Raw genomic sequence first — 19645 nt, forward strand, 5'->3', positions numbered from 1 at the left:
GACCAGGAAGCAGTACATCACTGAAAGGAAGTTCCCAGCGAGGAGCACCGGGTATTGGTCCGCACACGCCGAGCTTTTCCGCCGCCTTTGGGCAGCGATACATCCCTTGGTGTGTGTGATGTGCACCCGCTCTTTCTGAAATCCGCCGTCCTCAGCTCAAGGACTGTGCCGAAACTGGTATGTAGACACAGCTTTTCCCCTAAACTGCGAGCTGGCAGTGAAAGAGTTGTGTTTAAGCACACGTCCTACCGGTGCAGGCTTTGTCCCAGAAAATGTGTGCATGCTAACCGATTCTGGCTAATGTTATGAGGCTTTGCTCGATGACCGGTTACTCTTGCAAAATAATGATACAATGATCTGACAGTACACTGTGCCGCAGCTCTAAAATCTGATTTTGCATTTAATGCTCTAATATTGTGGCAGACTGCAGCGGCCGAAGAGCAGGAGCAGCACTAGAAAACTGGACCTTAGCATTAGCTCTGCCGCTAGTGAAAAGAGACATTAACGTCAAACAGCGCTGCTCGCTATGAGGGAGCTAGGCTAACATGACGTTAGCTGTTCTGTTGTTGAATGTAGCACACAATAATGTCTTCATTTACTCTACCTGTTTTCATGTGTTTATGAAATGTGCACTGAGGTGAGCTCGCTTAAAATTAAAGACCTTTGTGCATTTGTGCATGCAATTTCAGTTAGTTGTTTGTCGCTATAAAAGCGTTCAGGCCCAAATAAGTAATGCATTAAAACGCGAGGCATTAGTATGACTATTATACAATAGAAACTGAGCACAGCTACACCAGCAGGCAGTGTTGTCACCGCCTTAACGTCAATTACACAGCTTTGTAAAACCTTCAGTTTATAAAAGCTCCTTTTAGGGTCTCCACAACACAAAAAACCAAAGCACTGAGACCCAGTTTAAATCCTGTTCACCAATAATCACTGTAAATAATCAGGGGTTTGTACTGTAGGGTAAAAAAACGGTAATGGTACCCACTAATGAGATTTTTCCAGATTGAAAATAACCTGAAGCATGTTTAAAATTTGTTTTTTTTGTTGTTTTTTTAAAGTCATGTATTCAAAGCAAAAATAAATAAATAAAAATCTAAACAAACTGGCCAAACATTGTGCGCCATGAAGTGAAAGTGATGCCATTAGGGCTGCAGCTATTGATTACTTTCAGAATGGAGTAGTATATCGATTATTCCATCAATTAATCAAGTAATCGAATAAGAAATACTTTTGTATTATTAATGAGAAATAATAAATATCAAAAAGATAAAAAAAAAAAATTCACGTCTTACCTTTACTCTGTCTTCTTAGAAGGCTTTCTAAAATTAATCGGAGGCAAGTTTTAATGCAGCTGAAAAAAGACACGATGTTGCAGATGTTAATTCATATTAATAATAATTCTGTGTCTGACCTAACAACCCTCAGGTCAGTGGCTCAGAGTTTAATGGCCCTTTTACATTTTAATTGGCTTGTGAAGAAAGCTTTTATTTTTAAACATTAATGCAATTTAATGAATAAAATATTTTATATTATTTCACTTTTAGTCTGAAAAATGTTATGAAAGCCTTGGAATAAGTATGGTCTCGTGCACCCCATACCCCCCTTTAGACTCACCCCTGTTTGCTGCAGGTATTGTTTCCATGTTAAAAAAAAAAAGGAAAAAAAAGCTGTATAATTTAACCAGTCTTGTATCAGACTAACTAAGTCACTAAGTTAACAGTTTATCTGCATATTTTAATACTTCTGGAGATTTATTGTAGAAATAAGCGGCGGTGGATGGATAAGCTACAAAGTTTGCTTTTCTTCACGTCCGGTGTCAAATGACTAATCACATACTGTATAATATTTAGGTACCTGTGTTTATGCGCCAGTGGCTGGTTCAAATTATGGCATCGGCCCCTTATTGTGGCACCCTCAGATGCAATGAAATGCCATGCAATTTGAGGGCTGGATCAAATTGTGGCATCAGCCTCTAACTGTGGCACCCATGGTGGAGGCTTACCATGTCATTTAGGGGTGATGCCATGGCTGCTTAGACTAATACCTCAATCTGTTGCGGCGTTTGGGGTGATGCTGTAGCATATGGAGATGATTCCGTGGCATTTTGGGGTGGTGCCGCACACTGCCAAGGCATTTGGAGAGGATAAGTCAGAATTGTTTAAAACCAAACCAGATGAAGTCATTTGTCTGAACTATGTTATTTTCTTTGATTCGTGATTTGGGTGTTTTCTTAGCTTTTTGTTTGATTGGTGTTAAATTGAAGTATTGAGCTAGTTTGTTGATCAGGTCCTTACGAAAGAGGATTAGGGCCACTGGGGGGGAAAAAAAGTGGGCACGTCTTTTTTTTTTTTTTTCTTCTTTTTCTTCTTTTCCTGAATTCGGTGAAAAAAGTCAGAATTCTGACTTTAATCTCAGAATTCTGACTTTTCTGACTCATTCCAAACCATGGCCAACCTAAAAACATTTCCAGACAACCACTATACATTGTGACATTCCAGTATTTCAAAAAAGCCACAGTAAAGACATTATTAAAAAAAACACATACCCACAACCACACAGCTGTGGCAGCTCAGCTGTTTGGACGAGGTATGTAATGGCACCGTCTCAAAAAGCCGGGATAGGTCGTGGCATCACCCTTAAAACGCTGTGGCATAACCCCAAGATGCCATGTCAAATGGTAGCATCTGAGTATACCACCAGTTTAGAATCAATTTCTAATCTAAATTCAAGGAAATCCGTTTGAATACACAAAGTCTCTTCTTATTAAGTTTAAGAAATCTAGCTACTTAACATGTTGAGTAATCGATTATCAGTTCTACTAAAAGCAGCCCCACTCCAGCTAGTAAAGCCCTCATCAGGGGTCATTTATTTTATGCTCAGCTCGTTTATTCTTGTAGAACCGAGTGCTGACCAGCTGTATGCCAAATGCAGATTTTGCAGTTTTTTTGGTGCAGACTCAGGCACCGGATGCTCAGATTGCACACCTGAATTGAATTTCTCCCAGTAACCCGTTTTCCATGCATTTGCTGCAGCGATTCTTATCGTTACTTTTTTAATAGGCATAATCAGAAAAAGTAATCACAGGTAAAGATCAAATGCCTGTTTCGACAGTTTATCATGAAATACTTTGGGAACACCATTTTTGTTTGTTTTTTTTCTTTCAATAATTAGATCATCCAAGGATCTGTACCTAAGTGGGCCACCATCAGTGATATCTGTGTTTCTTATTTCATCTCAAAGTGGCTGATGGGAGATACGTGTGTTGTTTGCTGAAGCAGTAACTTTAATGTTTTTCTGTTGTAGGTCCACAATGTCCGAACTTTTTATGGAGTGTGTAGAGGAGGAGCTGGAGCCGTGGCAGAAACAAGTTCCTGAAGTTCACTTGATAGAAGATGATGACGATGAGCCCATCTTTGTTGGAGTGCTCTGTATGTTACACCACATTTTTAGAAATATAAAAACGTCTTATTTTATTGTTTAAACTTTAATGGCACCAATGAATGTATGATAATACAAAAACAGACTGGATTCCTCCACCAAAGCTGAAATTTACCTGGAGAGCTTCCCTGTGCCCAGATCCAGATTAGTTTGTTAAATATTCGGGAACATCCGCACAGTATCGCCCAGTTCTTAATATGCACTTGTAAATATAGGATAACTAAATGTCCACTTTTAACCATTTGGAGACAGGATAAAAGTCCTTTCAAAGAAATTTCTGGCACCAGATCAAATATTGTCTCTGACATGTAGAGCTGTTTGTCCTGCTAGATTGTTTTAGTTTACTCTATAGTACTCATTTATGCCATCAGGCATACAAGATTCATAGTTTTTTTTAAATAATTGGGTCGTGTTTTCTGGAAGGAGACGGTGACAATGTCTGTAAATTTTTGCCTCAGTACGCCACCCTGTACACCATCTAGTGAAGTTATGAGGAAGTAAATGTGTCATTGACAAAGCCTACAATGGGAAAAAAAGCTGTCACGAATAGATGCAGTTCTTTGACTCGTGATCTGAAGCATATCACATCATCTGTCAAACATGATGGTGGTAATGTTATGGCTGCCACGTATGACTGCCAGTAGAACTGAGTCGATGGGGTTTGTTGATGATGTTACTGCAGATTGAAGTAGCAGGATAAATTGTTGAACTGTGTACAGGGTTATACTCTCTGCTCAGATTCACCCACATACTGCGGAACCGATTGGATAGTGCATTATAAACTGTAGGCAGAGAAACCCACAAACTGCAAGTTGTACCAAACACAGTTCGGACGTATAAATGTCCCTATATTGTCCCAGCATCCAGAGGAGAAATAGTGTACATTTAATTTTCTGTAACTCGCTATTTTTAGTCAATTGCAGCTCATTACAGAAGTTGTTTTTCTAGGGTTTTTACTTGTTGTCCAGCAAGTTGCACATATTGCCTGCTAAAATTCTAAGTTTTCAATGCTTTGACTTTGTTTCTGGTTGTTGTTGTTGAATTGCCTATTTTTGCCCCCCTTAATGTTCTCACAGCGAATAACCAGAAGGATGGAAAGCCTTCTAACCCTCCGACTCCTCAAAGGAAAAGTGCAGCGAAACAAGAAGTAAAGTGCCCCCCTCCTCAGCCTGCTGTGGTCCCCTCACCAATAGTGCTGCCATTGAATATACCTGGGAAAACAAAGAGTATTGTACCAACCAGTCTGACAACAGTAACTCCACAGCCTGTTATTGTCAATAATCAGGTATTTTTGCATTTAAGTGTTTCTAAATACCAAAAAACTAAATGATAAGCACAGGCAGAAGGAACAGAAGCTGATAAGGGTGATTTTTGTTTGTTTTTTCAGGGCTTTATTGTCACTTCTCCACAGTTAACAAATAGCAGTGACTTTATTGCCTCTTTTGGGGCCGCGTATCCCCCAAGACCATCAATTACAATCATTCCAGGTAAATCTCAGTTTAATATAGTAATCCTTTTGTGAGTAAATCTTCATTGCACTATATTTTGTTTGTTTATTTTCTTTAGTTTGAGTCTTGCAATGCCAAGTGCGTATCCTGTTGCTTACAGCTGGTCAGCAGCAGATTTTTCAGCAGGTCTCTCCAGCCACAGTCATACCTGGCGCTGTCCACAGGCCACAGGTGCAACAAATTAGCAACAATGTTGTGACACTGTCAAATGTCCAGAGTCCTGCTGTATACTCAACACAGCCTAGTCAGCTTCAACCAAACAGATCCACCTCACAACCTCTTCAGACCTTTTCTATGTCTGCAAAGGACACCAATAGCAGAGGTAACGCTCTAAAAGTTAGCTATTTTGCTTTTCCTGATTTTTTTTTTTTTTTTTTCTGCCACGTGTACATGTTTTGTAGTGGTGGTTCCTCATATTAAACACAGCCAAAGTTTCAGATAATGAGGTCCGTATTTGTGCAAATAGTCTTTATTAGTCAAAAGCTCTAGCTCACACCTTAATGAAGAGCAGTGAAATAGAAAAAAGTCAACTTTAAGGGGGGAGGAGATTAAAATGTATTGGTTCAGAAAGCGCAGGAATTGTTGGATTATTTTGATCTATGAATCATGTGAAGCTACTCTTGTAGAACTTAGAACATATAACTTTTATTGTCAGTATACAGTTGCTTGCACAGTGAAATTAAGTAGCAAGACCACAAAGATGAAAAAGTAAAGAAAACAATATACCTCTTCACAACCTCTTGCTGTGTATACCTCTAGTGTATGTTTATTGTAGAGTCTAGGGATAAAAATGTGGAACTGTGACAAAAAACAACAACTGTGTTTTTAGCCTCAGGCAGCTCAATTATCTCAATTGTCAATTGTTTTACATTTCGGTACAGATCAGAGCTTACTGAAACGAGGACTGGCACCACAGGAAATGGACAACGTAGCAAAAAAATCAAAGCCTGACTTGTGTAAGTTTTATTGACAATTTTTTTTTTTTAAACTCAAAAAGATTCTAATCCAAGTTCCTGCTGTATTTTATTAAGTTTAACCTTCAGTTCCTTTTCTGTAGCACCACAAAAAGTAGTCATCAGAGTGGAAAATGGCATGGTAAAGAGAAAGTGTCCCAATTGTCAAGAAGAAATTCTCACAGAGGAAGCTCTAAAATATCACATGATGGTGAGTAAAACTCTGGTAAGAATATGTTATTGTCAAATGGGATTATATGAAATAATTATATAAAATAATGTTTTTAAAAGCCCGTCAGTTTTAGCAAACAATCATTCGTGTGTTGGTTTCCATGAAACATTAATATGTTTAATCCGTTTATGTCAGAACTGCCGTGCCAACGGAGGAAGCACAGCTCCAGCGGCCCTGAACACGAACTCAAACAAGCGCATCATGCTGGTCGCAGATTTCTATTACGGTAACTTTGAGGGAGACGTGCAAAAGAAGGAGGCACAGAAGACCAACACCACCTTTAAGTGCCAGAGCTGCTTAAAAGTTCTCAAGAATAATATCAGGTAGGAAAATTTGCTTTCATTCTTAAGTAGATAGCCATAATTTTTCTTTATGAATTGTCATTTTTCCCACAAAGAGTGCAGACTTCTTGCTGATTTCAGCATTTTGCCTTTGTAAGTTTGAATTATTTACATTATTTTATTGGTTCCTATTGGCTGGCACCACATGTAAAACAACAGGACGCAAATACACAGTAATTAAAGCATAATGAATGGTGCACATCCATAAATGTCAGCAATGACTTCGGCCACTTGCGCAAGTTACATGAAAAGCTCTACAAAGATTCCCCAAAAGTCTAAATCAGACCTTACTCCTTGATTGGTACATATGCCACTATATTAATATGCATAATATCCTCCTGAGAACTGAGGAAATTGATTTTATGATTTCCTGCCTCTTTGGAGCTTAAAGAAGCCACCCAAACATATGAGATATCATTGGAAGGGCCAGCATGTCCTCTGTGAGCACATCGGCACCTAGTAAGGGTAGCTCAAACAAGTCATAAGATATAGAAAGAAAACAAATGTCCAAAATAGAGGAAAAAATGAATAGGCTGGGTCTCAGGAGGATATAATGTACTATACATTTACAAATATTGGTTTGTTTTTATGTGTGTTTCCTTGTCACTAAATAGAAATTAACCAGCATATATTTGCTCCAAATATCCATTAGATTGGGTCGTCGTGTTATTGTTTTATAGTAGTAATTGGGCTTCCTGCTTTAAGGAAGTCTGAGCAGCTCGGCTTACAGGTGGCTGCTCACCTCATAACCAGGCTAATCGCTTTCTGCTGGGGAACATCTGATTGTATTACAGTAATAAATAGGCAGGTTGGTCTAGTAGTAATTATTCAACTTTAGTATTCTGTTTTGCTCAGTAATAGGAAGGCATACGGATACTGATCTAAACTCCAATGGTATTGTTAATTTGTGGGAATTATATTTTGAAATCAACATTCCCTTCATGAAGGGGAGTAAAGGCAAAACCATCTGCCTTTTCCAACTCTAACATGGATTTGAATAAAGTATTAGTGAATATTTATGGTGTTTATAGACAGTGCTGTAGTGTTTGGCTTGTTTTGTCTACACACATAATGTTCAAAAACCAAACTGAGTTTTCAAGGACTTTGTGTCCAGTGCCAATAAAACAAAAGAGAGGATGGGGAGGGAGGTTATCTGCCTCTGCCCTAACTGCAGCTTTTGTCTCAGATGGATGACAGTATCTGACCATTTTCCCTCATGGGCGTAGAGATGAAAAATGACTGCTAGTTTAGATGGCGTAAGAAGTGCTCCTTTGATTAAATAACTTTGCTTCAGAACAGTGGGGCAAAAAAAGCTTCTGTAAGCTGCTTTTAATGGGAGAACACATTTGTACTGCAACCACACTCTCACAGCGGAGGTCAGAGATCAGCCACATAAAAATTTCTATTAGGGGAGCTGAGGTAGCAGAATGTGCAGGCTGAAAAATGGGCCATGCCTCGTCAGGGCAGCAGTGGCAGGTAGCTGAGGAGGTGCTCAGTGCAGCCGTGGGGCACTGTATCATTAAGCAAAACAAAAATCTTTGTGTAATTGCTGATATTATAGCAGCCATTATACATGCTTAGAAAGTGAAGCGCGAGCAGAGCGCTTCATTCATCTTAAAAACCTTTGGGACCTGGATCCGGTGCATGTACACAGGCCATGAATATTTAATTTTTCCCCCACAAAGCTAAAGTTGATGCTGTTTTAGTGCACCTATTTTCTCTTTAAAGATAAATCGTGATCAAATTTGTTCAAGTCCGCACTTGTGTATTTATTTATTCAACCTTGAGCTGTTTGTACTGACCAAACGCAAACATTGTTATGATGAATGAATGGAAGGGCTGTGTGGAAAATACACTTAAATGTAAAGTAATAGCTCACCTAATAGTTTCTGGCTTATAAATTAATTCTTTAATGTAGCAGCTTTGAAAATGTAGGGCTTAGACAACCAGCAGTATACAGATGTGGAGTAAGTTCAGTTAGCATGCACTGTAGCTGATCTCAACAGGTTTAAGCTGATCTTTAACTATTCAACAAATATATAAGTGGCCTGCCAAAATTTTCAATCAGTAGTACCAACACTAATATCTTGAAAATATATTTTTGTTATGGGTTAAATTTAACCAATTTAAATACATTTAAAACAGGGTTAATAATGAGCAAAAACTGAACTGTAAAGTCAGAACACCTGTTCATCATATAAAGTATATTTGTGAACAATTATAGAAACTCTTCCTTTCGTTTATAACCTGAAATGAACTTTTTTTAAATTAATTAAAAAAAATGTTACTCTTAGTTTACTCACTCCACCTTTTGTTTCTTAGGATTCAGGATTCAATATTACAGGTGCAACAAATATAATAAGACATGAATGGGGGGGAAAAAAGTTTGACTAATGTTTTCATATAATTTAAAGTATGAAAAGCAATTATTAAGATTAATTTTGCATTCCAGCAGCAGGTGGTCTGGGCTAGAATGAATAAATACGGGTAAATGCATCCATTTCATACTTTCTAAGGTTTCAATCACACAGGGCTAGAGACCAGTTGGCAACCTCCAGTAACTTGGTAACAACTGGATGATGAGTGGTTGCTGGCTGTTGCTAGGGGATATCAGTTGTAATGATATGATGCTACACTGAAAGCCTCATTGTGATTTCTTTGGTAATGAGCAGATTAACAAAAGTCGCAAAAGTCATGTCTGCAAACACTCAGCAACTACTCACTGATCTGTAACAAAGATGAAAACACGATGAAAACCAGAAACGGCCGTTTGCCTTATGAGCACAGTTGTGCCTCGACGCTAAAACCAAAAGGTTTCAAAACTTTTTCGATGAAGGCGATTGCTCTTTCTAGCCTGCTTCATGCTTTTCACAGGTTCAGTTCCACTCTGCAAATAATTAGTGTTTGCAGACAAGCTAGCATCTTTTATGGGCAAGCGATGCTAGCAACCAAAGCAATCACTAAGAATACATCTTTGTGACCAACTATTTGCGAACCAGTTGGGAACACCGATTTTTCTTAGCAACCTGTTCTGAGTGGTCTCTAGGTCTTTACTGAGGCCTGAATCGTCAGTTCAAATAAACGTCAGCAGTCTGTTCTTGATAACAGTTAAAAGCTGGCTAATTGTTCAAAGGCTGCCACATGCTAACGAGTTGGTTGACATTTCCGTGCTCTGTGTGTTTCCATTCTTCGCTGCAGGTTCATGAACCATATGAAACACCACTTGGAGCTGGAAAAGCAGAACAGCGAGAGCTGGGAAAGCCACACAACCTGCCACCACTGCTACCGACAGTACATGACCCCGTTCCAGCTGCAGTGCCACATTGAGAGTGCTCACAGCCCAATTGAATCCTCAAGTATAACACGATGATTCATGAAGCTCATTCTGGCTTTTTGGTTAGAAATTTATTTTCCATATCTGATTTTATTCTATTTTTTTCCCTTTTAGCCAATTGCAAGATATGTGAGCTGGCGTTTGAATCAGAGCAGGTGCTTCTGGAGCACATGAAGGGAAACCACAAACCTGGGGAAATGCCTTATGTGTGCCAGGTCTGCATTCGTCTTAGGGTTACAGTTTCTTTTAATGTGTGCAGAGAATCGGTGGCCAGTACTGAATTTGTGGTTTTACTGCTTCCACAGGTTTGCAATTACAGGTCTTCCTTCTTCTCGGATTTGGAGACACATTTCAGGAGCGTCCACGAAAACACAAAAGACCTGCTGTGTCCCTTCTGTCTCAAAGTTCTTAGAACTAGTCATATATACATGCAGCACTACATGAAACATCAGGTATGAAGCTAAGTTCACCCTCGGTTTGAGCGCCTTTCAGAAACAGATGTCAGTTTTAACTGCCGCAGTGCAAAATACAGTTTAGTGAATTCAGATTTTCTCCAGGAAATTTTAAACATTTACAGGCTTGGAGTTGTTTTTGGTTCCTGCCATTACCTCCAAGTTTGAATTGATTTAGGTGTCTGCCGAGCACACAAGTGTAATACATAAAAGCTTCCACAATAAAACCTGCTTCTCTTGCCCTACAAAGCAATAAATTTGGTTGAATTAGAACCAAAAAAAATTAATTGCCACTCTATTAATAGAAGTGAAATTAGTCTGTTTCGTACTTGTTAGACTCTTTCAGCGAATCCAAATGAAACATATCAGCTATTAGCCTCCCATAGAACCACTTATTAATCACATTTTTTTGTGTTTCTGCCCCCCCCCCCCCCCCCCCATTTCAGAAAAAAAAGATCCATCGCTGTGGAAAATGTAGACTGAATTTTCTCACCTACAAGGAGAAAGTGGAGCACAGGACTCATGTCCACAAGACTTTTAGGAAGCCTAAAGCCCTGGAGGGCCTTCCTCCTGGTACAAAGGTCTGAGGCAGTCATAATAAGATCTGTGCTATTATGTTAAATGTTAAAGAAATATAAATTTGATCCAGTGTTGTGTTCTCACTGCAGGTGACCATTAGAGCTTCCCTCACAGGAAAGTCACCTGCACTGCCGGTGTCCCCTAAGCAACCTGGTTTTGTCGTCAGTACAGAAAGTCTGAGTGTGAATCATCCAATAAAACCTCATGTTACTGTATCTAAGTCTAAACCAACCACCTCAGAAACAGGAAAGGCAAAGATGCCTCAGAGCAAGAAGCAAAACCCTCAGTCCAAGCACAACCTGGCACTCAGGAATCTCAGGTTGGCAACTTTTTCACACAGCACTCAGGAGCAGACTCTAAAGATGTGCAGCATGTAAACATCAGTGAAGATCAATTTAGATTTCAGAGTGTTCTTTTTCAAAACTTCACTTGGTATGATAACATTAGAACTGCCACGAAGGTTCAGCCATTTCTTCATATCTGAAACTCGAGCTATTCAGGTCCTCTGGATTTCGCTCTTTATTTGCTTGGATTAGTTCACACTCTGGACTCTTGGCTCATTTCAGCTTCAGCTACGCTGCTTCGCACAGCCAACAGCCTGATCAATATCTCAGCAGTCCTTATTATAAAACTTTTCACAGACAAAGCCATCACAGACTTTCTTATTTCAGGATTTAATGTGACCCATGTCTACCTGTTGTAGCTGTGTGTTGTCACCAGGAGGCGGTGTCAGATGTGTAAAAAAAAAAAAAAAAAACCATCTGCTAATGTTGGCTGTTGTTCCTCCTCTGCTTGTGGACTGCTATTCGTTTTCTTGTTAAAGACAGCTTTTTCCAACCAATCAGTTTTTGACATTTTCATGGCATCATTGCATCAATGCATCAATCGCTCTAGTTGTAGTTGTCTCTTGTTGCGTTCCACTGTAGGTGGTGTAAATAAATACATTTGGACTCTTTTAAACTATTGTGAAGTCGCAAACGTTGAGCCCTTAATACAATTTGAGCTGATGCAAATTTATTAAGAAGTTAAATATCAAGACCCTTTAAAATGACTGTAGTCTTTAAATAAATTAAATGTTTACACTGCAGTCTTCACTAAAGTGCAGATCATTTATCTTAATGACACAATGGGTCTTTTGCATGTGGTTAAAATTGCACCACAACCACTAACATGGAGCCCCACCTCTTGGGTATCCAAGGCAGGGTGGGAGCAAATTAATGGAGGTTATTAAAGCCCCGCAGTACACAAAATAAATGACTGTATTTCCAATTAATTTTCTGGACACTCTTCATTAGGCTGAGTAAAAATAACATGGAGTATAGCAGGATTTCTGTCTTTAAAAAAAATTAATGTGTGTGTGATATTTGGCTAATTAGGCTCAGTAATCAACAGCGATTTGCTGGCTTCAGTCACATTATTTGGGCTTTTAAGCAGATCAGACATAAGATGATGTAGTGGTACAACAAGTCGGACTGTACAATTAGAAAGCTACAGACCTCTCAGCAGACAACGCATCATACTAATGAGAAATTCAAATCATCATTAACAGTATCTTAAAGTGTTACATTTTGTGCTTTCAGTGCTAGCGGAGGGATTTACACATGCATCGAATGCAACGCACACGTGGACGACTTTTTCTCTCATTTCCCAATGGTTTCCAGTTGCGGCGCATGCAAATATCGTACAAGTTGCAAAGTTTCTATCGGGAATCATATGATAAGGTCAGCAAGACCCTGATTTCCATTGATATTTGAGTGACTTTTAGCATCTGCTGACTTTTTTTATGACAAAACTTTCTTTCTTTTTAAAAAAAAAAAAAAAATCAGATTTCACAGCACCATCACCAAGAACAGATTTTTGAAAATGGATCACAAGAAAAATTCATTGGCCTCAAAGTAAGAGTACTTCTCAAGTTATACTTTCACTTGGCAGTAAATCTGAGTTAAAATAGTAATAAAATTTCTTCTTCTGTTTTCAGGTTCACGTTGGTTTGTCTCAGCTGTGACCTTCTCGTCGATGCATCACGTGGCGACCTGATGACCAAACATTTAAACGATCGGCCGAATCACGTATGCAAAGTCATAGCTGAGAAAGGTTTGTGTTTGTCTTTCACTACCGCTGGAGTCATGGCCAGTGTTTAGTTTCACACGTTGCTTGAAAAAGTTGTTTCTTGTTTTTAACCCAGCAGATATGAAAGCCAAAGATCGTGTGTGAGTAGAAACCGCTCCCAACATTTACATGTTGTGATTTGTAGTGAATCTCTGAAACACACTGAAGACCTAAAGAAAATGCACTAAATACTTAAAGGGGCACTCTTTTCAATTTATAGTTTGCTTTCATGAAGTTGAACAACTTGCAACAGACTTTAACAGATTAAAATATAGTCAAAATAGAGACATAACAGAGATTGAGATATCTGTATATCATACACCTCGATTAACTCCAGCGTCTGCAAAGGTAGAATCTCTTATATTCTGTTATTCAGTCCTGTTATACTTTATACAAAACTGAAATAACCTCACAATTACATGAATCGTGGACAATAGTAACTGACTTGCTGTGGAGAATAATTCAGGGCTGAATATGTGTCTGTGTAGATGTTATCAAAGAGGTTAGGGGAAAAAGAGGTTTGTTAGAACTTTTTACCGTCATAAACGACATCAATTCATCCAGATTTGTGAATGTGATAACTTCAGAACAAAGTGATGTAGGATCTTCAAATTGATACCACAGGTGTAGTTACTAAAACTCTCAGACAACTTTGAATCTCTTTAAACTCATAGTTAGGGTCAGAGGTCAAATTTTCTGAAACTCTTGCAAATACGATGCGATAATCTGCTAGGAGGCAGAGGGATACCACTGGCCACCATCAGCATTTTTTATTGTGTCTGCAGTATTTGGCCTGCATGTGGTCATTTTATTTGAGACAATAACCTTCAGTAACCTTACAGTGTTATAACTGGTTACATTGCAGCTTATGTAATATCCCTCTCAACTAGTTGCATCAGATGGTTGAGTTTGGTTCATTCAGACGTTTCTTCCTGTCATCAAGTACTTCCTCAAAATAGGTCTTTTGACTGCTAAATTTTATAGTTAACATTTTAATATTTACACTGGACCTTAATTTGATACATTTTGTATTTACTGTCTTTTGCTTCTGAAGTTACATTGTGTGTGAAATGGAGTCTACACACACAATCCACGCTCTCTATAGTGAATGTTTGCAGGTGCATCTTTGAGGATGGAATTAGCAGAAAGATATACGATACAAATGCATTGGATTTTTTTGATTTTTGTGAGATAGATAAAATATGTGAAGTTTAAAATTTATAAATTACTTATTTGGAAGTGTGTGTAAGTAATTTTCAAATAATCAAAACTTGACACATGATACTCATTAAAACCAAAAACTACTGTTTGTGAGGACTGTATACATGACTCTGACTCTTTTCACAGCATTAGTCTTTTTTTCCCCAAACCTGAAAAAACTTGGTGGATGCAGCAATTTAAAAAAATAAAATAAAATCCTGCAATTTACACTTCTTCCACTAATGCACAAAGCTGCAAACATTGCAGCTTTATTTACAGCTCAGTCCAGAGCGGCTGTTTCATGGGACCGACAGGCGTTACTGAGGTCTTACAGTAGGCCAGGTCACTGATGAGGACAGTGTAGCAAATTAAGGCCTAAAACCGAACCAACATGCTCCGTCTTGTGATTTGTGACTGATAAACATGTGGACGTAGGAGTGCCCCTTTAAGATGACTTAGTAAAACATTAAGAGGCAAATTTATTATTAATAAGTGTGTCATATCTATAGATAATAGGGGTGCAACAATACTCGTATCGACATTGAACCGTTCAATACAGTGCTTTCGGTTCGGTACACATACAGTGGGGCAAAAAAGTATTTAGTCAGCCACCGATTGTGCAAGTTCCCCCACCTAAAATGATGACAGAGGTCAGTAATTTGCACCAGAGGTACACTTCAACTGTGAGAGACAGAATGTGAAAAAAAAATCCATGAATTCACATGGTAGGATTTGTAAAGAATTTATTCGTAAATTAGGGTGGAAAATAAGTATTTGGTCACCTCAAACAAGGAAAATCTCCGGCTCTCACAGACCTGTAACGTCTTCTGTAAGAAGCTTTTCTGTCCCCCACTCGTTACCTGTATGAATGGCACCTGTTTGAACTCATCATCTGTATAAAAGACACCTGTCCACAGCCTCAAACAGTCAGACTCCAAACTCCGCCATGGCCAAGACCAAAGAGCTTTCGAAGGACACCAGGAAAAGTATTGTAGACCTGCACCAGACTGGGAAGAGTGAATCTACAATAGGCAAGCAGCTTGGTGTGAAAAAATCAACTGTGGGAGCAATCATCAGAAAATGGAAGACATACAAGACCACTGATAATCTCCCTCGATCTGGGGCTCCACGCAAGATCTCATCCCGTGGGGTCAAAATGATCATGAGAACGGTGAGCAAAGATCCCAGAACCACACGGGGGGACCTGGTGAATGACCTGCAGAGAGCTGGGACCAAAGTAACAAAGGTCACCATCAGTAACACACTACAACGGCAGGGAATCAAATCCCGCAGTGCCAGACGTGTTCCGCTGCTGAAGCCAGTGCATGTCCAGGCCCGTCTGAAGTTTGCCAGAGAGCACATGGATGATACAGCAGAGGATTGGGAGAATGTCATGTGGTCAGATGAAACCAAAGTAGAACTTTTTGGTATAAACTCAACTCGTCGTGTTTGGAGGAAGAAGAATACTGAGTTGCATCCCAAGAACACCATACCTACTGTGAAGCATGGGGGTGGAAACATCATGCTATGGGGCTGTTTTTCTGCCAAGGGGACAGGACGACTGATCCGTGTTAAGGACAGAATGATCGTGTATCGTGAGATTTTGAGCCAAAACCTCCTTCCATCAGTGAGAACTTTGAAGATGAAACGAGGCTGGGTCTTCCAACATGACAATGATCCAAAACACACCGCCCGGGCAACAAAGGAGTGGCTCCGTAAGAAGCATTTGAAAGTCCTGGAGTGGCCTAGCCAGTCTCCAGACCTCAACCCCATAGAAAATCTGTGGCGGGAGTTGAAAGTCCGTGTTGCTCGGCGACAGCCCCAAAACATCACTGCTCTCGAGAAGATCTGCATGGAGGAATGGGCCAAAATACCAGCTACTGTGTGTGCAAACCTGGTAAAGACCTATAGTAAACGTTTGACCTCTGTTATTGTCAACAAAGGTTATGTTACAAAGTATTGAGTTGTATTTTTGTTATTGACCAAATACTTATTTTCCACCCTGATTTACGAATAAATTCTTTACAAATCCTACCATGTGGATTCATGGATTTTTTTTTCACATTCTGTCTCTCACAGTTAAAGTGTACCTCTGGTGCAAATTACTGACCTCTGTCATCATTTTAGGTGGGGGAACTTGCACAATCGGTGGCTGACTAAATACTTTTTTGCCCCACTGTATGTATCGAACAATACAAAATCTTTTATTTATTTTATCAACTTTTCTTCTGACGATGCTGTCTGTGTTGAGCGCTCAGTGGATCTGCGTTCGACTACTGAGCAAGCTAGCAAGACAGAAGCTAAGTTCGTTGCAACATGGCAAATTGAACCTCCCCCACCCTCATTCAGATCTGGCGTTTGGAACTATCTTGGTTTTCATGTGAAGCATGACCCTGATGGACAAAAGTCATGGACAAAAGTAAAACAGTGTGTCGGATGTGCCACGCAATCAGGGCTGGACTGGGACAAAAAAATACCTGACTTCTTACCTGAAGTTCAGTTCCTCTGCCACTATGACCGGCGGCCGCCTCGGGTCTCTCCTCCTCTTGCCTCCCCTTTCCCTTATCCACCTGCTGGCCTCCACCACTTGCTGATGTTGCTAAATCTGTGGAAGCTATGCCATAGCTACCGCCAAACAATTCAGTTATTTTTACACATTTGGCAGCGTCTGCCTGAAGGGCTTGTTTCTTTTTGGCCCTAATTTTTTTCTGCACCTCCTTTCCTTTTTTTGTTCTCCATTTTCTTTAGTTCGTCTATAAGATTGCTAAACAAGGGGGAGGGTGCATCCGACCTCCTCGGCTGTAATTGGTCCAGCCCAGAGTCGATCATGACCAATTGGCCGATCCAACACCTTTCATTATTTATACCCTTCCAAAAAAAAAAAAAATCGATCGGCCCATAAAAACAAAAAATCGCCAGCCCGATGGCCAGTCCAGCTATGCACGCAATGCTCAATTGGTGGGAACTAGTGCGTTAGCGCAGTTAGCTTGTTGACGCTGTCCAGCCTTGCGCATGGGGCGATCTGCGGTAACTTGTTAAGGGAGATTTGCCGCGTTATGGCGTTAATGTCATTTTAACGACATTAACGCTGACAGCACTAGTGGGAACACAACGAATATGACTGCACATTTACGCCGACATCATCTTAGTGCAAAGACAAGTGGAAGCAGACAAAAACAACAAGCACGCATGCTACAAACTTTACCCGAGTCATTTAGACAGCCGTTAGCACATGATTCTCCTTATGGGGACCTGATATGTTTAATACGCTGCTGAGAATAAACCCCAGAAGAAGCGGATAGTATAGCTTTTATTTTGGAAAGAGCCATTTCTCTGTAATAAACTCTCTTTGCCAAAGATGAGTGATTTCTTGATCAGATAGATTTTTATTATTATTTTGTTGTTTCAGCAACATTAAATTTAAAAACTGTACTTTTGAGTTAAAATATATATTTATAATTTTAATAAATGACAAATTAAAAAGGCATGAACTTTTTTTTTTTTTTGTATCGAACCGAACCGTGAATTTTGTGTATCGTTGCACCCCTAATATATAACTGTTCATGAGTAGGTTCATATTTTTTTAAATTGTTGGTAGAAAATGCATGTTAGCTGAACGTCAATCTGAAGTACGTCGTTATAATGCCGTCTTCTTCCCTTCACACAGGCAGCTCATCGTGGGGCAGCCAGCCAAAGTCCAAGTGTACGTCTTGACAGCCTCACCTGCTCAAAAACCAAAGGAAACGGACCCAAAACAAGCTGAATGTGTCTCATCTGGAGGTGCAGCCATCGGCACTGTTGACAAACCAGAATTAGAGTCGCCGTTACCAGCAGGAGATCAGAAGGAGATTTCCACAGGAACAAGTGTTATCCAGGCTTCCTCTGAAGATGACTCAAAGACGTCGGTGCTGCCCGCTTTACCGTCTTCCAGCACACCTGACCTCTGTGACGAGATCTCAGAGAGCAGAGATGAGGAAGATCAGCGTCCCGACTCTGTGTCTGCGGCAGAGAGTGCGACTGTGGACCAGCAGCCTCAGTCAGATTAAACCTGTACAGACTAACTAAACAATGACTTCCCGTTATTCAGAAAACACCTCACCAGTGTACTAGATGTAAAACGTCTTTATATTTGTGAATAAAAAAAAAAAAAAAAGTAGATCCAGTAAAGTTTTATTTACCCTGCAAAGTTGATCAGGAGTATTCCCACTAAATATTTTTGATTCTTTTGTAAGATCCTCCCAACACACAAAGTGTCTGGCGCCCTGCCGGCCTAAAGAGGGCAGTGATTGTCAAAAAATGTTGACATAAATTTGTCAAGACCACCAGATTTCCTTAAAAAGAAATCCCACTTCCCGGCACAGAATGCTCAAATTACTTATACCTAAATTCTGCATGTAGTCCTCCTAAAAATTTGCCTGCAAAAATATTGTAATTACTGAATGTTTAAGCAGCTTGGGCCCATCCATAGGTTTTCCTGGTGTTTTGTATTAATTAGGATAGGAGGAAGAGGATCAAGGAAGTGAGAGGCAGTCAAAGTGTTTTGGGTTTTTAATGTGTGGTTGCTACTATTGTGTATGTGCTTTTTATTTCCTTTCATTTTTTATTTGTAACGAACCTCAAAGCTGCTCCCTTTATATAGAGTCAGGTTGCTGTGCAGCAAGTGTAAAAATGTTAAAGTGATGTAGCACATATTTACCTTGATCACCTGCTGGTTTTAAGTAAGTTTATCAACACTAAGACATCTGATTTAAACCATTAGGAAAATACGTGGAATGTTTTTTTTTTTTGGGGGGGGGGGGTTCCCTCCCCACATGGAAAGTGATCTCAGCTCTGAAAGGTTTGCGTTTTAAAGGTGAACATAACCTGAATATTTTAGCATTGAGTGAAAGATTAGGTAGATTTCACTGTGTTAACAGAGTTGACAGATCCAGCTTATAAAATAAATACCTTTTGGATTAGGTACTAGATGGGTTTTGATTTACAATTACTGAGGGGGGGGGGGGATCTGGAAATATTTTTTACAATACTGTGTGTTTGTTTTACTTGGCTTGAAATGTCAGAAGGTTTGTTTAAAAAACAAAAAAACAAAAAAAAGATCTTTCACTTGTACAGTACAGCAAGTTTGTAAATGCATCTATGTCTATTAAGGCGCTATAAATGTACCCCCATCCAACCTGTTTTTAATACATTCTTATAAAACTATGGTTCCCCTTAGAACACATTTTCCTCTGATCAACATTCTTGGCTTAGATCCAAGTGTTCCTCTTCTTTGTTATGTAAATAAATCTTTAATACAAGCCAGTTTGAGTGTGATTTGTTTGTTGGCCACATACACCTCTTTTAATCAAGGAAATATTTTGATCTTGAAGCTAGTGGTGAGATTTCTTTAGGAGGAAAACTAAAAAGCCATACTTGGAAAAAACATTTGTAGTCACTTTGGTCAGACTTGTTACTATGAGCAGGGCTGGACTGAGACAAAAAATTGGCCCTGGC

The 19645-nt window shown here is 39.5% G+C and overlaps 1 protein-coding gene across 5 annotated transcripts; it reads left to right on the forward strand.

Moving 5' to 3' along the window:
* The first annotated feature begins 36 nt into the window (after positions 1-36).
* Positions 37-19449, forward strand: znf280d (zinc finger protein 280D). 5 transcript variants are annotated; one of them, XM_026169047.2, is made up of 18 exons: positions 37-177; positions 3310-3434; positions 4521-4729; positions 4832-4931; positions 5053-5274; positions 5834-5908; positions 6010-6116; positions 6273-6460; positions 9677-9834; positions 9927-10027; positions 10118-10264; positions 10711-10845; positions 10933-11162; positions 12424-12564; positions 12670-12738; positions 12822-12937; positions 13029-13053; positions 17820-19449. In XM_026169047.2, exons 2-18 carry the CDS (start codon positions 3317-3319, stop codon positions 18196-18198), a joined length of 2520 nt encoding a protein of 839 aa, XP_026024832.2. In that variant the 5' UTR covers positions 37-177; positions 3310-3316; the 3' UTR covers positions 18199-19449. The 5 variants fall into 5 exon arrangements, with proteins under 5 accessions (XP_026024832.2, XP_026024850.1, XP_080154884.1 ...); XM_026169065.2 differs by lacking the exon at positions 13029-13053; XM_080298758.1 differs by lacking the exon at positions 37-177 and having other exon boundaries at positions 3147-3434.
* The last annotated feature ends 196 nt before the right edge of the window (positions 19450-19645 follow it).

The sequence above is a fragment of the Astatotilapia calliptera genome, chromosome 1 (genome assembly GCF_964374335.1).
Source record: "Astatotilapia calliptera chromosome 1, fAstCal68.1, whole genome shotgun sequence".
Classification (NCBI taxonomy): Eukaryota; Metazoa; Chordata; class Actinopteri; order Cichliformes; family Cichlidae; genus Astatotilapia; species Astatotilapia calliptera.

What these genes read in the sequence shown, in the direction of transcription:
- znf280d (XM_080298758.1), top strand. Translation starts at nt 3,293, where the DNA reads ATGTTTTTCTGTTGTAGGTCCACAATGTCCGAACTTTTTATGGAGTGT. An exon ending in CATCTTTGTTGGAGTGCTCT is followed by an intron (nt 3,435 to 4,520) that starts GTATGTTACACC and finishes ATGTTCTCACAG; the next exon opens with CGAATAACCAGAAGGATGGA. An exon ending in ATGAAAGCCAAAGATCGTGT is followed by an intron (nt 13,054 to 17,819) that starts GTGAGTAGAAAC and finishes CCCTTCACACAG; the next exon opens with GCAGCTCATCGTGGGGCAGC.